Source organism: Mustela nivalis (assembly GCF_964662115.1).
Source record: "Mustela nivalis genome assembly, chromosome: 1".
In the NCBI taxonomy this organism is placed as follows: Eukaryota; Metazoa; Chordata; class Mammalia; order Carnivora; family Mustelidae; genus Mustela; species Mustela nivalis.
Window position 1 is genome coordinate 193,040,185 of NC_139020.1, and position 19,109 is coordinate 193,059,293.

The following is a 19,109-nucleotide window of genomic DNA, read 5'->3' on the forward strand; positions in this document are numbered from 1 at the left end:
TGGTAGTTATGTCTCGGAATTGTCATGGGGATGCGTGAAGGTTATACACGTAAACTACCTGGAATGATGTCGGGCCTCGGTACCTGGTATTTAGTAAATGAGGCGTGCTGCTATTTCGATGAAGAGGAGGGCCGCGATTCTTACTGCTGTCATGAGGGATGCTCAAGCAGCAGCTTTAGGATTTTAAAGTGCAGCGCCCTGGAATCTTCGCGTCTCTACATTCCAGAAAGTTTGGCTCAGAAACACACTTGTTCAAGCCGATCTGTCTTCTTGTTTGAACCTTTCAGTGCCACCTCTGACGAAGCATACTTCTGTGGAAACGGTCGGGTCAACAGGAAGCCGAGAAGCCATTACACTCACGACATGAGTGTTGAGTACTAGACACTGGGGGAGCAGTCGGCAGGAGAGGGCAGCCCTCAGACGTAACCGACTTCTCCTTTGACACTCTCGAGACTCCAAGGCCAAGGCATTGGCCGAAATGTGATGTGATGACCAAGGACAGGGGGAGCTCCCCTCACTGGCCATGGAACCTAAATAGAGCCTTGTATAGTTCCATCCCGCAGAGATAGGAGAAGAAATGGTCCAAGCCCCGAATTCTGCCTGATGTGTCACCTTTCTAGAAAGGCAATTTCAAGGGCAGAAGGAGCCACTGCAGGGAATTCTACACAAGTCAGCTATGTTAATGAATGTGTGGGGCGAGGTGCGGAAGACATTCACCAGGCCCCATGGGGAAAACACGGTCGTGAGGGGGTGAGAGCTCAGGCATGTGGCACCAAGTGCATAAAATAAACAAAACCGAAAAAAGCAAAAAACACATAGTCCAGACAGAGAGGAACTATCAGTAGCTCCCAAAGCAAAAACAGATTATTAGCAGGCAGACCGTTTCTCCGCAAGCCAAAGGCCAGGTGTGCCCAGTTGGTCTTTGCTTCCTCAAGCTTAATCAGATCCACAAAGAACAAGGAAAGACCTTTTGGCAGAACCCACCAGGACGTTTGGTATAAGCCTGCGTTATTCCATTTAACCCCCACCAGCAGGTATGTGAATAATTCTTTCAGGTCTGTTTTGCTGCTGAGAAAACTGCAATTTAGTGAGTTAACGTGGCCCAACATCAGACTGCTCCAAAGTGGACCGCATCTAGACCGGTACCCTGGTGCTCTTGACTTAATGTTCCTTGACCCTGACTGTGCACGAGAAGCACGTGGATACTCTCCACAAAGCATAAAAACCCCAGCCGGATTTCCCATGAATCTCCTGGGGTTGCCGCCTGAGCACAGGCATGTTTTAAAAGCTCTCCAGGGATGCTGGTTGAGCCCAGGCCCCCAGGCCTACCCCCAAGGCTGTGCCGTGGAGGTAACTGTTGCTAAGGAACCACTTTGGGGGGACCTTAGGGATTAAAATAAAGAGAAAAAGAAAAAGAAAAGAAAAAAAAAAAAAAGATCTCCGACATTTGGAGCTCTTATCCAAGAGCTAATCTCACCTTCTAACTGCACTAACTTTGCCATGTGCAGAGCAGTTCCCTATACTTTGTTTTAGCTAATTCTCACAAAATCCTGCGGTCCATATTTGGGTGAGGAAGAAAAGGAGGCTGGGAGAGATGGGAAGTCTGGGCAAAGCCACACAGTACGATTCTGGTGCCCAACCGGGAGTGCCCATAGCTTAAGCCCAGTGTATCAAGGAGACCCTCTCAGGAACCGTGGATACTCTCCTGTGACTGGCTACACACACACACGTTTTTCACTTTATATATATTAAAACATACACCAAAAGATTTTCACTTTTCCTGGATATTTGACATTGAATTTGAATCATTAGGGACAAGCAAGGGAGGGGGGAGATAAATGAATTCTAAGAAATTGCTCTTACAAGAACTCTAAGAAAAATATTTTGAAACTCGATGTTCTCTTAGTAATCATGAGAGGGGTGATGTCACTGCCAATGACAGCAGAGAGAGCCCGTGGAGTGTGGATTTTGAGAAATATGAAAACAAGACTCTTCCGGGATGTGAATGCGAGTGAGAAAGAAAAATAGCTAAACTAAAAACCCTAAATGAGTCACCACCCAGGGAGTCCACTTACTCTCGTTGTAAGAATGAAGAAGCACTTGGAGCTCTCGGTTTGAGAAACCCAGAAAGCTGACCGGGCGGACGGAATCTCATGAGAAATCACAGGGAGCCTGGGAACGCGGCTTGGTTCAAAGAGGTATCAGCTTCCGCTGGAGGAAATCTGGGCGATGTTATCGCATGGTTGGCCTCCCCTCCCGCAAGTTCTGCTCGCCCAGATAAGACACTGCTGAGCCATCATCTTCCTCAGCTACCTTTCCCTTCTCAAACAGAACTGGAAGAAGCCCCAAGCACAGCACAGTGCTATCGTGCACTGAACCAGGTGAAGGGCAGAGCTAGACATTCTCTCTGTGCTCAGAGTACAGCTCTCTTACACAGAGACTTAGGGCAAGTTCTTAACCTTTCCAAGCCTCATCACTACCATCTATAAAATGGGTATATTTACACCCAGGGCCAGGGTCACGGGCATGCAGCCTGTGTAATTTCACAGAACCTCATACTTGGTGGAAGGCTCTGCTGTCACTGCCTTGAAATTCTTAAAACGTTCTGAACAAGGGACCCTAGATTTTCAGTTTGCACTGGGCCCTGCAAGTTATGCAGCTGATCCTGTTTATACCTGTCCCACGGAGTTGCTGGAAAGTACAGCAAGAGGTTAAGATGTGTCAGGGGCAGCCCAGGCCTGGTGTGGGGTAGGTGGCTCAGGGAAGGAGCCATTGTGATCATTGCTTTCACACTGCTGAAGCTATTGGTATGTTATTTGGACCCTGGATACTAATGTCACAGGTAAGCAGGATAAACACAGTCAAGTCGAAGACTGAGCTAGTCACCAAGAGAGACCATCTTGTCTCTTAGATTGTTTGCACACACTGCAGCAGAACTTTCTCAAAGGTCCCTCAAGTTGGTGATTGGCACAAGTCTTTGGCTTCCCTCTCTTCCCCATGGCACTATAGACCTAGAAGTGGATATTCTGTCCCTCCCTCCCTTGCTAAGTAAAATGACCATCAGGTCACTAGGTAAGTGACCAGCCAATCCAGGAAAGGGTCCACTGCCATGTAAACAGGCACCATCTTGCTTTAGAGAGAGGGGCAGCAAATCTGGACCACGGGAGGGGGAGAAAGGAAAAAGGACAGAGATGCTGTTCTCTGTGAGCTCTTTCTGGAGAAGATGGTTTGGAGGGTTCTTATCTCCAAAAACTCATTCTTGAAGACTGGATATAAGCAGATCAAATTAAGAAACCTGGTGCCATTCCAGCAGTGTCCAAGACAGTGGGAGGAGAGATGAGGGCACTGCAGGGAACCAGTCCTGAGCTTTCCCTGGGCTCAACCATGTCCCCAGAGCAACTCGGCCTCCAGGCATCCTGTGTTCTGGGGATGACTTCCATCCCAGTGCACCGCCAGGTACTTTTGGCTACCTCCTTTCAGTACTTCTGAAATACAGGTCTTCTCTGAATGAAAGGACTGTCACCTTTGGGCTCTGAGGCTGCACCGCAGGGCCCCAACACTGGAGGCCCCCTGGCCAGATGTCCCTCGGGGGAAGCCTGCTGGGAGGTATGGGAATGCAGAAGGAGCACCACCTGGTGCCAGGCAGACAGCAAAGCCAAGCCCGAGCGAAGACCTCCAACAATGTGAATCACAGCAAGTAGCTAGCAATCACTGAGCCCTTAATGTATGCCAGGCACTGTGTACGAACTTTCTGCTCATTATTATCTCATTAACTCCGACGGCAGCCCGTGGAAGCAACTGCAATTATCACCTTCATTTTCCACGTAAGGAAACCGAAGCTCAGAGAGGTCACTTGACTCATTCTCAGGCACGAAGCTAGCAATTGTCGGAGTCTGAATTTGAATCCAAACCATCTGACTCCAAAACGTAAACCCTCATTGCTCTCGTGGTCCCCAGTGATGGCCCCCTTCGAAGAGGCCCATAAGCATTGTCGGCCAATTCCCACAACGACAACAGATGCTTTTAAACTTGAGTCAAGGCCCCGGTCCTTCCCTTTCCTCAAATATGTTACCTATTCTCAGAGTCAAAGAAAGTTCTAGAAAGTTCTAGATTCATGCCAGCCACACTTCGCTCACATCAAGGAGAAGACTGGCAATCTAAAATCCCACTACAACCTTCCTCCTTCTCCCACCAAGCTGTTTGAAAGGACTGTCCGAGAGGGAAAAGAAAAGAAAAAAAAAAAAAAACCACAAAAAACCCCGCTGATTTTGTCAAAGAAGTTGGAAAATACGCTTTCGAATGAGAAACACGTGTGTGATTCTTCTCGTCTTTTGTCTCCCCCCACCACTGAGTCGAAAACAAGCGAACGAGGTACAAAGGCACACAACCATGTATAGATAGGAACGGCCAGGGGAGCCCCGGACGGCAGACAATCCAGAAGCTGCCCTGGGAAGCCTAAAGAGGTCGTGGAAAACTCCATAGCAACCCCATCCCAGCTCCGAGCTGAGTTTTCAAGCACGTGTCCAATGACTCCTGGCGGAAAAAAAAAAAAAAAAAAAAAAAGACAAAACTGCACTTGAATTTTAAAAAGGGAATTGCACACACTGCTGCGGGCGGGCTGGGGGGTAGGCGAGTGTGTCAGAGATTGCAGAACGGCTGGAGTGAGGCCAAGTTTTTTTAATATCATTTCTTTTTTTTTTTCCCCCCTCCTTCTGGCACAAACAAGCTATGGAATCTCAAAAATTGGGTCATCATTTTTGAATTCCCTGCTTTCAGCACGGCCCTCAGTGGGTCTTGTTCACTGGCTTAAAAGTCCGATTTCCTGAGCTAACACTTCCTGGCCATTGAGCCGTGAGGGGCCTGCAGTTCCCACCAGCAGCAGCAGTTCTCACGGGCGAGCCCGGTCCATAGTCGTGCCTGCTATTCTGTACGGAACAGCATCAAATATGTCCACCCAAGCAGCACTTCAAAGGCTGCTGTTTCCTGGGAGGCCAGGGGAGGGGAGACATGTTGACTCCTGGGGGGGGGGGGACATAGCTGACATCCCGATCTCATGGGGACACGGCTTCCCCCACAGGCTTTGGTGTCCCCAGGAGCACGGCTGGCCTGCGTGGGAGAGGCGTGGAGCCACGAAGAAGCGATCACACATAAGCCTCCTTCTCCTGGCCCAGGTGTGGAGTACCTACTTCCAGTGGCATCGGGCACCATCTGGGTTTTCTCCTGGAGGCAATTTAAACTCCCCTCCATCTGGGAGCAGGCTTGGGGACCTTTCACTTGATTTTCTAAAATTATCTCGCCAGGTCTCTACATGTCACTTTTCGTCCTCGATTTGCAGATTCCTAGCAAGCTTCCCCCAGTTTGCCAATATGAGACAAAATACACTCCTCGTTTTTAGCCGGGGGAAAACATTTCCTACTTCTTTGCAATCACTTGCTCAAGACTGTTATAATCGTGTCCCAGGGCAGGCTCTGACTTCAATATTGGCCTCCAATAAACCCTGTGCTGGGCGAACAGGAAACTCATTGTGAGCTGAGTTTCTGTGACTCTTAACACTCATGCAAGAGGCATCGAATTTCAGCAAGATCTTCTGGAGCAGGGACGCAAGTACAAACCAGCCACGGGGTCAAGTCTGGGCTTGCTTTATTTGACCTTGGTTTGTTTTATTTTATTTAGGCAAACGTTTTCAGGGGGCGCGGGGGACCATAAAATCCTTACCTTTTAAAGGAGCCCATTGTTAACAGTTTGTTCATCACCGCTCCCTCGACCTCACCAAAAAAGTCTCCAGTCTGTGGGGAAGAAAAGAAGAACCCAGGAGGAAGCAGAGATCAACAATGCGCTCAAATACCAGAGGAAAATCAGAAACGGACGCCGTCTGTATTCTGGAGCTGACGGAGGCAAAGGGCCGGTGTTCAGGCTACATAAAAAGTGGAAAATGGCTTGATAGTCAGGAGAGGTTATGGGATTACAGAGCAGACTAGTAAGCAGATGGGAATGTTCCACAGGACATGGCAGGGGCAGAGGGGCAGAGGGGCATTGAGTAACAGAGGCCGAGCATTGGAATTGGACACCCGTGCATGCGTGTACACAGACATACACACACACACACACATGCTTCCGTGGAGTAAGCATTAATCCTCACTCAGTCCCCTGTGATTAAAACACTATTTCATAGACAGGAACGGGCGGAGAAAGGGCTTCCTAAGCAGTAATAAAGAGGATTGTTTATAATTCCTGGGTGACCTGTTTAGGGAAATACAGCAGTCCTCTTCATCGGCCCTATAAATCTCCTGCTGTTGAGGATATAGATCCTTTCTCCCAATCGCTTTCTGAGGATCATTCACAATTTTGTCCCTGGCAGTGTCTATGTTGACAAACAAGGCAGTCCAGAGTCTGGCCCTGGAGGAGGCAGCACAGCCAAGCCAGGCAGAGTGCTAGTGGCTCACCCTCACGGTGGGGCCGTCTGCAGGGCATCTGGGACTGAGCAGTCCCTTCCCCACAACCTGGCTGGTGTTTGGGCCTTAGACTAGGTCTTGATGCCTCTGAGATTTGCGGACTCTGAATAGTGGGAGGAAGGATTAACATCCTGGTTGATCCCTCTAGTCTCTTGGAACCGCTAGCATCTGGGTCTCATGGGGGAGGGTGTAGCCCTGCAGCAGCACGGAACTTGGGGCAACGGCCTTCCTCAGCCAATATCCCGGACTAAGCCGGTGTAGACTAGGAGGAAGCCCCCCATGACTGCTGTGGGTGCACTAAGGATTTATAGCTCACGTGTGGGTGGGTGGAGGACATCCTTCTAAGAGGCTGAATTAGTAAATTCCGTAGGCTTTGTGTTCACTAAATCCTGATTCAGATTACCACGGAGTGACCTCGACCACGCTCCTGGGAATTTTCAAGCAGAAGGGCATATAAAGACTTTGCCAAAAAGTCAAGAAAGTGAGGAGGAAGAAGGAGATGACATTTCACTGACTGAACGTGGAGCACTGCCGGTCTCATTCCGGGGGCCATTCGAGTCTTTCGCAAACCCCGTGGGTGTGTGCTGGTGCTAGGAGCTAGGACGTTTGTATCTCGTGTGTGTAAATATGCCAGGGTCAATGGAACTGGTTGTTAGACGAAGGAGAATTATCCTAATTGGGGTGCAGGAAAGCAGACAACATCAAACAAGCTGGGGCAGAGCTGGCGGACAGGCTCCCTGGGCCAGGCTGTGGGGTCTGCACCCTGGAGAGACACAGCCGGGAGCAGAGCCTGCATGCATGTCCCTCCGGGTCTGAGCCCTTTCCACTGCTGGCTAGATGAGGACTGACCATGGAAGATATGCATCATGCCCTTACCCACCCCGGGCATGGGACCAGGTTCCCATCTCCCTGCTCCACCTTCATGGCGGGAGGTCAGGGCTCCTCCTCACAGGTGGTTCATTTGGGTTCCCCCTCCATGGACTCCTGGACGTCTGGGGGTGTCTTCTCCCACAGCCGAACAGACACATTACCATGGACCTCTGGGCTCACGGCTGTCTCATCTTTACCAACGGTCCCGTGTCCAGTGATGGTCAGCATCCGAGGAGACAGGGTGGGGCAAGTGTGATTTCTGACCCTGTCTGTTTCCCACCCACCGCAAGTGCATTTAAACATTCCACAAGCTTTTCCTGGATTAGAAGGAAAACTGAAGCACGATTCCACACGTGACCCGGAGCCAGCATCGATCAATTAACAAGGCATTAAGCTCAGACTCCTTAGGGACTTAAGGACAATTAACTATTTGATTTGGCATTAATAGGGCCTATCATACTGTTGACTGCTAAAGAATTTCAAATGATTTATTTTTTTTAAGACTTTATTTATTTATTTATTTGAGAGAGAGCGAGAGAGAGAGAGCGCGTGTGCACAAGCAGGGGGAGCAGCAGGCAGAGGGAGAAGCAGGCTCCCCGCTGAGCAGGGAATCCGACACGGGGCTCGATCTCAGGACTCCAGGATCACGACCTGAGCTGAAGGCAGACGCTTATCTGCCTGAGCCCCTGAGGTGCCCCTCAAATGATTTAAATGGGACTTCATTATAAAATGGTCCTCCACCCCTACTTTTACAGAGCCCGCCAGGAGGCTTGGGCAGGTCACGTGATATGCCCCCCTCCCCAAACTAGGCAAGTAAGAGAATGACCACCAGAGACCACGTGCTCCTTCTCTAGTGCTAGTTCATCACGTCATACTACTAAGCACGCCTGTATTTTACCTTCTTTGGATATGCTCATTTTAATTTGTAATTCCAGACAAGGTGTCTATGCACAAAGTTTTAAAGGAGAAACCTGTTTTCTCTAGGACAGTGCTATTGGTTTGAACTCCTATTTTGGTTTCCAAACACAGTAGAGATTTCTGTGCTTGGCCCCATGGCTTGGTTTCCTCCCATTTCTTTCCCTCCTGCCCCACACTGTGCACACAGCTCAAAGGAAGGAAGGACATTCTTTGCCTGTTTCTGGATCCTTGTCCCTCAGTGTGAGAGCCCAAGTTAATCCCAGAACTCAGGTAACTGATTTTTAAAAGGCAAAAACCAGAAAGAAGCCATAAAGAATAATTATGTTGTAATACATATGTATGTGTGTGTCTGTGACTGTGTGTTTGTATACGCGCGCGCGTGTGTGTGTGTGTGTGTGTGTGTGTGTGTGATATATGGAAAAATATCTAAATATCAAAAGAAGGAAACCTCCTTAAAACTGCCCAAACTCTTTGAGGCACCTCTACCCTTGAGGCAAAGAGTTCCTATAAATTGAACATTTTATGAGTGAGAAAGCAGACCCTGGGTTCTGCCCCCACCTCTCCACCCCCCAACTGGGAGGTAAAAACTCTTTGGGGCCTGCTGAGAAGTAGGCTATGACATTTTTAGAGGGATAGAAATCAGGTTTTATAATCTCCTACTATTACCTCTTAAATATAGATCATTGACTCAAAGTTTTAACACTGTCCCTTGCCCACCCCCACTCTTTACTCAGAGCCGGTAGAAATTTCTCACTCACCTGTGTATAGTCTTCAGACACCAGAATAAACCCATTATTGTCTATGAGGTAACAGTTCACAGTCTAGAAAATAAAAAAAAGACCACAGTTTCAACTTCGGATCCTCAGACCGCTTTTACGCAAGATGACGTACTTCCAACCTGAGAGAAACCTCTTTGAGGTTGGTTTGGGGAGCACTGGAAATGCTTGTTGGCTCTAGGCGTTCGGGCGGGCCATGGCTAAGCTAACCCCAGTGTCTACTTTGTTAAAATAACAAACAAAAATCAAACGCGAAGCAAGCCTTGAACATCCCAGATTAGGATAAAGAGAACACACATTAAAACATTAATTACATTTAGTCTTCCTTGTTTCTTTTTTTTGGTTTGTTTGTTTGTTTTGTTTTCCCCTTTCTAGGACCAGAAGACTATTTCCCAGGAACAAAGTGTTCACAGGCCCGGAGCCTGTATTCCTGGTCGTTGAAGTACAGGCTGTTTTGAAAGCCAAACGCCAGCACAATATCATTACCCTAATGATGTATTAATGAAAACACTGTGTCAGCTCAGAAGACCATCAGGGGACCAGGTAATATTTTTTAATTTGTTCATAGACTTAGGCAGGGGGGAAGGGGCAGACTTCTGTTAAAAGGGCCCCTCAGGTCCCCTAAAGGTTTTCAAACTGTGTTTTTAATTGGGAGCTGGATTTGGGGGCAGGGCTGTTAGCTTTTGGTAGCTCAGACTTATAAATTGTAGAAAGCAAGGTAAACCCAAACCTCTGCTTCCCCACACTACTTTAATCTCAAGTGAATGATTTGCTACAGGCTAAGTTTTAATTATAGTGCTGTGGAGTTTAAACTTCAGGTTTAATTCTATCCTTGATGTAACTCAGTTTCTATTTATTGCAGCTTTACATACTGACTGCAACATTTAATGTGTACCATATCTTTACCCAGAGCTACGTTCCCCCTAGGTCCGGGCCACCGCAGCACTGTTTGCTACCTATCCAAGGAGCTTGTTTTAGTCGGGGACGAAAGTCCAGCAGTGAGTTGGTCCAAAAGATTCACCCTTTATTACTAGGTTGTAGTGAAGAATCATCAGAAGAGTAAAAAGTCCCACTGTCACCTTTTAAAAAGGAATTGGCTGCTCTGGTGAGCCACAGGGTTTTTCTCGGTTATCCGGAGGAGCCGGAGTGAATAACTTAAGTAAACTGGTTCCACCCCTGCTATCTGAAGAAGCTCTTAGCTGTATGGACACTACTCAGGCCCTACTGGGTGGGAACCTTGACAAACCCTCCCCATTTTTAGGAGACAGCATGATGAACGTGATCCCCCAGCGCTGGGCAGGCCAACGTGGCAGCCACCAGCCACGTGCAGATTTAAATTCAATTTTATGTGAATTAAAACTCAATAGCACTAAAAATCTAGTTCTTTGGGTGCACAGTCACATTTCAAGTGCTCTGCTCTACCTTGGCTGGTGATTATCTTTGTGGACATTTCCATTGCTCTAGAAAGCTCTCTTGGACGGGACAGCAATCTTTTAGGTTATACTAGTATTCCTGCATGTTTTAATCCAGCCCACACTGGGTCGTGTTAGACAAATCCGTATCTTTGCTTATTTGAAGGTCATGATCCTCGTTTTGCAGGTACAGACTCTGAAGCAAAAGGAGGTTAACCTCCACCCAATCAATACATGCACAAGGACAGGAGTGGCCTCCACATTTGCATATTGACTAAATCCTCCCAGTTGTTTAGAGAATCAAAGTCATCATGCCACCTCCTTCCCAAATTATAAAATTAGTCCCGAAACAAACATGCCTGGTCAGTTAGTACTCTGGCTAGACCTCTACGTATTTGGTCACTATCTCTCCATCTAATGTTGTAAATACTGGATAATACAAAGCAGGTACAAGGCAAATCGATTAAAAAGTCAACTGAAAATCTTGAGAAAGAGGGAAGATGCCATTAAGTCCATGAGAATGATGTTGGAGATCAGCTCTGATCACAGGGGGAAGACACAGGCACGTCGTGTGTGCGCATCGGACCTCCGTCTCATGGAGCTCTGCTGGGCTGTAGTTTAAACATATACTAGCGATCCACTCGTGTGGGTCAGATTAGGCTACATCGTACCAGAAATGATGGGAAGAGGAAGCAAAGGGCCAGCCAAGGATCCTGGGGCATTATATGCCTAGGCTTCCACTTTCTCCAAAAATGCTTCAGATTTTGCTCTATAAGCCGGCATGGTCTCCTGGGTAAGGACTAAGGAATCTAGCTTTGGTTTCTTCTATACTGAGTACCGGTTGACATTTACTTTTTGGGTTATGCTTCCACTTAACGTTTTTTTAAATCCACTTCTCCGTCCCCTACTCCCCCTTAAATTAGGATTCCACAACAAAAACCTGGTGGCAGAGAAGAGGCACAGTGCTGTACCAGGCTTATTTATGGGTAGCTTGGAATTTCAAGTTTACACTGATCATAAAGCGACGTGGTTGCCTATTAAGCAAGAAGTAGATAACTGCTGATATCATGATTTACACATCACTGTGAAAACCAAGATCAAATTCAGGATGCTGTGTCATTGATGGACACCTGGATCACTGAATCTGAAATGTGTCATTTGGTTTTCATGACAGGCCATGCTGTTGTGTTACGTCAATTTAGTGACCATGATGATTTCCTGAATGGACCTCCCTGCCAACAAGTGCTTCAATTAAATGATTACTGGCAAGAGCAGTGGAGTTGAGTAAGCCCGTGGCAATAGGTGAGCACTGTTCCAGGTTATGGAATGGTCAGGACAGAATTGCCAGATTCCAGGCTGACCAGCTGTTTCCTCTGTGTCTCTTTACAATAAACTACATTCAATGTGGTCTTTTCCATATTCTACCCCACGCACCCCCAATAAAAGAAAATAGAGGAGATTTTTCAGTTCCCTTCCTATGCTATCTACCCCAACCCCCGCCCAATGAAACCAAGCATCTTGAAAGGTGCCCACTTCCTGCCCTGTCCCAGGGGAGGGCAGACAGGCAGAGGGGCTTGGAGGAGCTCTCAAATTGATAGATATTGCAAGTGCCTAGTCCACAGCCACCTTTGATAAAACATGGAGGGATGAGGTTTTTGGGGGGAAAAGTAATGCAAAGACAGAGGAAAAAAAGAGGCAGAGAGAACTTGATTTAAAAAAAAAAAAAAAAAAAAGTCTTTCTTCAACTACTGGATAGCTCAAGACTGCTCCGAGAAGTCTGATTCTTGCCCCAAAGGCAGATCAGGTAGAGACGTGGGTTAGAGCCCATAGTTAGGCCATGGGAACCGGGCAACCCCGGGTGGTAATGAAAGCCACTGAGGAAGGGCACTTGGGAGCGAGAAACCCAGCACCACACTTATGTTACCTGGACGGTGGTTTTCGCCCTGAAGCTGCTGACATTCCTGGTTTGGAATCAGAGACTCTGACAATTGCTATCAGTGTGACCTTGAGCGAAGTCTTTTAGTACTGTCTCAGTTTTCTTAACTGAAAGATGGAGGTAGGAACAACTCTTTCATGGGGTTGTTGGGAGGATTAAATGGAATGATGAGTGTAGAGGGCTGAGCACAGTGTAAGAGGCACAAGGCATAGTAAGCCGAGAACCTGTGGTCATTGATCGGCTACTACGTGCCGTCTTTGTAAGTATCCTCATGCTACAGATTCAGAGTTTCTCAGAAAGGGAAGCTGTTCCACAGTTCATTGCAAGAGGTTGTACAGGCAAGGCTGGCTGAACTTTGTTGCTTTCTGTTTTGCCTTTTCTTTTGGGGGGATGCCTTCTGCTGGCTTTGACTGGTGCAGGCTGAGCAATGATTGGAAACAGCTCCCTTAGAAGCTCAGTATCATCCTTTGGTGAGGAGTGAGGGAAAGACAGAGATAGAGCAGGGGAGGGCTCGTTCTTCCACCTGAGCGTGGGGTCTGGGTCTCTGCCTTCTAGAGGCCCACGAAAGTGCCACTCCTTCTGACTTTTCTCGAGGTCTCACACTTTCAGCCCTGATATTTGACTGTGGAACAGACTGACCCTAACTTCACACCACATGATGGTCTTATTCATCATTGGTCAACTAGGCTATCAAGATACTGTCTTTAAAAAACTTTGTTGCAAATCTGTTATTTTGGAAAGAAGTACTTGGTAGGATCTTTTGTGCCTTTGCCCTCAAGAGCTACTGCACTGATACTCAAACCCCCTCCACACTGGGCTGAATGGTTCCAGAGCTAGAGGCACCTGGTTGTTAGGATTTAGCCCTTCTCCAGCCTATCCTCCTTCGAGGAGGTCCTTCAGATTCCAGAGGAAATGCCTGTAAGGCCTTACGAAGTCTAGGTATGATTATTACGTTCGATTCCTTTGGGACAAGCAAGGGTGGAAGCTACATCTGAATACGAAGTTTTAGATCCACTCGCTGCCCTCAATAGCTCCTCCAAACGTCCCAGTAGAAGAGAACTTTCTCATCTTCCAGTCTCCCTGCAAAATTCTGGTGCTCTCATCAGAAGATGGTGCCTGTTGGAAAGGTGAGTGGGAGAAGGAAAGGAGAGGCAGAGACAGTAGTACCCCAGGTCAGACTGAGATGAGAGGTGGGCACCGCTTTCTTTCTCCGCTTCCATCAGAATGCCAACCACGTGTCCATAGACGGCAGTAACCTTGGCTGCCCCTGTGCCTTATACGTGGTGTTCTCTGCCCGTGAAGCTCTTCTCATGCTTCAGGCACTGTTTTCAATGCCATCTTCTCCTTCTCCCTCTTCAGTTGACTTACAAGTTATCTCTTCAGGGAAGTCTTCCCCCCCTGCCCCATGTTTGTTTCATGGATTAATTCACAGTAGATAATCACCTACACTTATCTCCCCTGCTAACCAGTTCCGGTAGGAAAGGAGCCACTTCTGACTCTACTTCTGACTGAATCCCCAGGGGTCCACCGGCTAGCAGGCCCAGGCGGGCTCAGTAAACATGCTTTGAGGGAATGAGTGAGTCTCTGAAGTTGACATTCGCCCTGGATGGAACGGAGCTCCTTCAAAGCCTTCAGTCAGGCCCACTGCCAAGCTCTCCAAGGCACATGGCTCAGGTCCTGCCTGGATCAACCCAAGATGTATACTCTTCAAGATGGGAAGCCATCTGGCCACACTGACTCCACCCAGCAGCCTACGGCACTCCAGTCAAGGGCCAGGGAGTCCACTGATGGGGGAGACAGAGGGGCTGGGATGGGTCCAATGCAGAGCATGTCTGATAAGTCCGAGGGAGTTGGGCTAGCTCTTCAGCATAGTGGAGAATCCAGAGCATGTGAACTTAATGAGCCCCCACAGCTGTTTTTAATGGGGCCCTGATCACTTGAGGGAAGTTGGGAGAGAAGGGAGGGACACGGTCTCAAAGGCTTAATTAAAAGTCCTGAAAGTGGAATGACACATGAAAAGAGTCTGCTGAAAGGGTGGGAAGGGGCTTCGGTGGGAAGGCAGGACTGGCATTCCCATTTTGAACTATGTCCAACTGGTTGCCTGAAGCCAAACTTAAGAGCCAAAATGGGAGATGGGTGAGTTTCGCAAGTGCAAAACGAGGACATTTGAGCATCAGATCAAGTTCAGAAATCAGAGCAAACTCAATGTTTCATTTCCCAAGCGTGTGAACATTTCCAGGACCATTTGTATGTGGGCTTATCCCAACACCTACTGACGAAGATCATTAGTAGTGGGGAAGGTGTGCGTCTTGTGCTCACTATGCCTGGCGGAGACTACAAAATGCCTAGTGCGTTTATGCCATTGCTGTCTGAGTTTCAGACTCAGGGGAACCACTAACCGTCAGGGAAGAAAGAGTCTGCAGACATGTTTGGTTTACAGCTGACCCTTACTGAGTGCTTACCATTTGCTAGGAACTATGCCATGCATTTTTTTTTTAATTTATTTGACAGGCAGAGATCACAAGTAGGCAGAGAGGCAGGCAAGGGTGCGGGGAGGGAAGCAGGTTCCCAGCCGAGTAGAGAGCCCGATGGAGGGCTCGATCCCAGGACCCTGAGATCATGACCTGAGCTGAAGGCAGAGGCTTTAACCCACTGAGCCACCTAGGTGCCCCCATGAATTTTTAAAATATATTATTTCATTCGTTCCTCACCATTGCCCTGTGAGATGGGTATTCCTTTCTCCACAGAGAGGTTCAGATGCTTGCCCAGGGTCTCAAGGCTGTCAGACTCACACTTTGAAGCTAGTTACTCTAACTCCATCGCCTGCCCCTTTGAACCTCCATGCTGTATCATCTGCGAAATCAGCCACTGAACAACAAATATATCCTGGGTGTTTCTAACTCTAAGTGGCACCCATTCCCATTTACTTTCATATGTGTGTCTGGATATAGGAAAATTACCCTCTCTGGTTTTATTCATCAACTTGTTTAACCTAGTCTTCAGTTTTAATCTCTCTATCCATATCCATATCCACTATCCAACCACCTAGTCACCGATCAACCAATCAGCTCTCCAAAACACTGTCCATCCCATCAGCCAACCAACCACCCACACAGTCACCAACTAACCAATAAACTATCCTTCCTTCTCTTGCCGTGAACTGGGATCAGTCACCGTACCTCCTGTACAAGGGCAGGGCTTAACGCAGGGCCTTGTGACATTGATTAATGAATACTACCACTGAGCTGTGTTGTCTTGAGCTGAGTGCTCCAGTAGGATAATAAATGTCTTGAAAGGGGGAGGAGAGGTTTGAGGCTGCCTGACTGTCTTAGGAATGGCATTCTCGAACTTAATGAGAGGGTATTGATCACAAAATAGCACAGGGTCCTCTTTCCCAAGGGAACATTATATTTGATCTAATGGCCAGAGAAAATTGGGCTTCTGTTGAAAAGCAAGTTGGCTTTTCCTCTTTGGATAATGATTCATACAATTATGATCTGTGGGGACCGAGCATTTCGTGTTTTAACTCCATTCTGGACTCCCTTTTATATTTTTCTCCTTTTTTTTTTTTGCCTACTTTTTTGAAATATATTTCTCATTTATGCCTTCTTTTTAAAAAAGATTTATTTATTTATTTTAGAGAGAGAGAGAGAAAGAGAGAGAGAGCACATGCACACAAGTGAGGGGAGGGGCACAAGCAGAGGGACAGAATCTCGAGCAGACTCTGTGCTGAGTGAGGAGTTTGAGGTGAGGCTCGATCTCGGGACCCTGAGATCATGACTGACCTGAGCCAATATCAAGAGTCGACCACTTAACCAACTGAGCCATCCAGATGCCCCTCTAATTTATGATTTCTATGTTGAAATGAAATTTGGTTAGGATTTCTTGAATCCCTACGGTAACCAGAAGAGATACAAATATGATTATTTGTAAGTTCCAGTTTATGTACTAATGTTTTAGCTGATGTACAGAAAGAAAGACTACCTCAGCCACGATGAAAGGGCACGACCCACCTGCTTGCTCTAAATCTCAGGGCGGAGGACATATGAGATTGAATGCTGTAAAAACATAAATCAGATGGGTAGACCTATGACAAGGGTACATTTTTTCCTTCTATTTCTCAAGTGTGGGATTTGAATTCATCTTCCCAAAGAGTGTCAGAGAGGGAGAGAGATTAAAAAAAAGAAAGAAAGGGAGGGAAAGAGTTGTGGGAGGGAACATTATGCTAGAATGCAAAATGCTGAGTTTTCAACTCCTTAGATTTTCAGCCCATTTATTACATGAAATTAAGCAAGTCATTTCATTTCTCTCATCTTCCATTTCCCCCTCTGCCAAATGGGAGGATCATTCCTCCCCATTTCCTTGGGTTGTTATCAGGATGAGAAGACATAACATATGGGCAAAAGCTTTGAGAACTAATGTGAGCTTCAAATGGCAATGAGTTCTATTATTTCTTTAAAAGTGCCAAAATTCCAATAGTGCTGTCCATGGGACATTTATGATTTATTGACTTATTTATTTTTAATTTTTTGACAGAGAGAGTGTGTGGGTGGATGGGGAGTACATAAGAGAAGGGGGAACAGCAGAGAGAGAGAGAGAGAGAGAGAGAGAGAGAGAATCTCCAGCAGGCTCCCTGCTGAGCATGGAGCCTGATGCAGGGCTCAATCCTAGGACCCTGAGATCATGAACTGAGCCCAAATCACGAATCAGATGCTTAACCAATGGAGCCACTCAAGCACCCCTCAGAGGGACATTTAAAGCACATTTTCTCAGCTCTCATAAACTAGCTGGGGAAGGAAAGGGAAGAGAAGGGAGAGGAAGGGAGGGAGAGAGAGGAAAAAAGGAAGGAAGGAAGGAAGGAAGGAAGGAAGGAAGGAAGGAAGGAAGGAAGAGGAAGAGAGAAAGAAAATGCCCTTATGTGTTCTGGAGCTTGGAGCTTGATCAAAGACAGTCTGTCAGACCTGGCTGCATTTACAGCAGCATACCCTCTGTAAGAAGGTGCCCTGTGTCACCTCCCCTTGACCAGGTCAGAAACAGGGCCAAGGGGCTATCTTACCTCATCATCACAGCTGATGGAGCATTTGCCATCCAAAGCAGCACACTGTGGGGGGGGGGGGAGGAAGCAAGGGGAAACGTGTTACTTGGACATTCCAGCGTCTGCTATGGCTGCCACTTAATTATTGAAGGACAAGTTATAAGCAGTTCTTGCCCTTTATGCAAATACCAATTTTCATCCAAAGGGAATGCTCCAAGATGTGTCTCGTCTACCTTCCCCAGGTTCAACACCAACTCCAAATAGTAATAAAGAAGACAATTTTGGGGGTTACTGGCTCTTTTTCATTTTAATTTATGTTGTCTACTTTAGTTTACATGGACATGCCATACTGATATCTTCTTAAGATCTCAAATCTTTAAATAATAAGAAGTAAAATTGTGACATTATTTAATTTTAAATTAATCCCAATGGCTTAAAAAAAAAAAACAAAAGTCCTGTGTTCTTAGTCTATAGTTTCTTAAAGTGTTTAAGAAATAATATATCATTCCAACAACTAGAATCAGGCAAAATTGCCATCTCTGCTGAATGACTAAGCAAATACCCCTGAGACTACTCAGTGGTATTCCAGAGAATACAGTGCAAGAAAAGAAGGTTCCCAGATTCTCCAAAGCAGAGAAGCCCTCTGGTCAAAGAGGGCAGATGCATGCTTAGTCAGATCCAGTTACGCAAAGGCCTTCCAAAGTGCAATAAAGAAATTCACAAATAAATTACCAGGCGTCACAAGATTAGAAAAAAAGTCGCTATGGAAATTCATAAAAGTCCCCAATAGATAAAGGGGAAACTTCTCCTTTCGAAGGTCACTATCTCGATTTCACAACCAGAACTGTTTGTAGGAGCAAACTGCCTGCTTTCCCGGCATGGGGTGTCTAACGTGCTGACAGCCTTTTATTTCGCAGTGAAATGAAAGGTAATCTGAGCAGCCAGCGGTTCATCTGACAAACATTCATCGGAAATTGGGCACTTTCAGGCTCTGGGTACCCAAACGCGAACACCTGTGTAATAACAGTCCCACTAATGCTTCAATACACTGATTATACCTTACCTGTCTGCTGGCGGTCCAGAACTTCCTCTGGAAAAATTCAAGTTTCATCTGAATGCCTACAGCTGGGACACATTATAAATAAAACAGGCATTAGAGATTCCTTCACACAATTATTTAAGATTATCATGGAAAGTTATCTGTCCTGGCAAGAAACTAATGCGAGCCTATCAGATAAGAACACTTAAAAACTAAATTTACAGTGAAGCCTACAAACGAAGACATTTCATGTTTCAGGTAAGGAATTCTCAAGGTTTATTACACTCGCAGAGCTTTTGACACAGAACGAACTGAACACAGTGCCGATGACTCTTTGGAGACACGTTATCTGTGTGTTTCTCAAATCCATACACTTGGGATCACTCCCCTCCCCAACCCAGGCTAGAGACAGGAACAACAACAACAAAAAAGCGTATTTAGAAAACCACTGCTTCTTCGGAGTTCCTGTTCTAGTTATTAATCTATGAACCCGCATGTCTAAAATGTATATTATGCATGTGTTTTTGAGATAGAACGTTTGGAAAGCACTTGTCATGAGGCTGATGTTTGGAAGTGAGTCACTCTGCTATGATGTGACTTTTAGTTAGTTAAACCAGCCCCCAGTATCCACATCTCGATGAAGATGATTTTCCCTCCCCAGGAACTTTGGG

The 19,109-nt window shown here is 46.7% G+C and overlaps 1 protein-coding gene across 1 annotated transcript in view; it reads right to left on the reverse strand.

Moving 5' to 3' along the window:
• CACNA2D3 (calcium voltage-gated channel auxiliary subunit alpha2delta 3) overlaps positions 1-19,109 on the reverse strand; it is a 477,844-nt gene that overhangs the window by 86,468 nt on the left and 372,267 nt on the right. Inside the window, exons 19-22 of the mRNA XM_082725822.1 lie at positions 18,463-18,524; positions 17,421-17,465; positions 8,999-9,061; positions 5,716-5,786 (exon numbers count right to left, since the gene is read on the reverse strand). Of these exons, the coding sequence (XP_082581948.1) occupies positions 5,716-5,786; positions 8,999-9,061; positions 17,421-17,465; positions 18,463-18,524 (241 nt within the window). The remainder of the gene's footprint in view (positions 1-5,715; positions 5,787-8,998; positions 9,062-17,420; positions 17,466-18,462; positions 18,525-19,109) is intronic.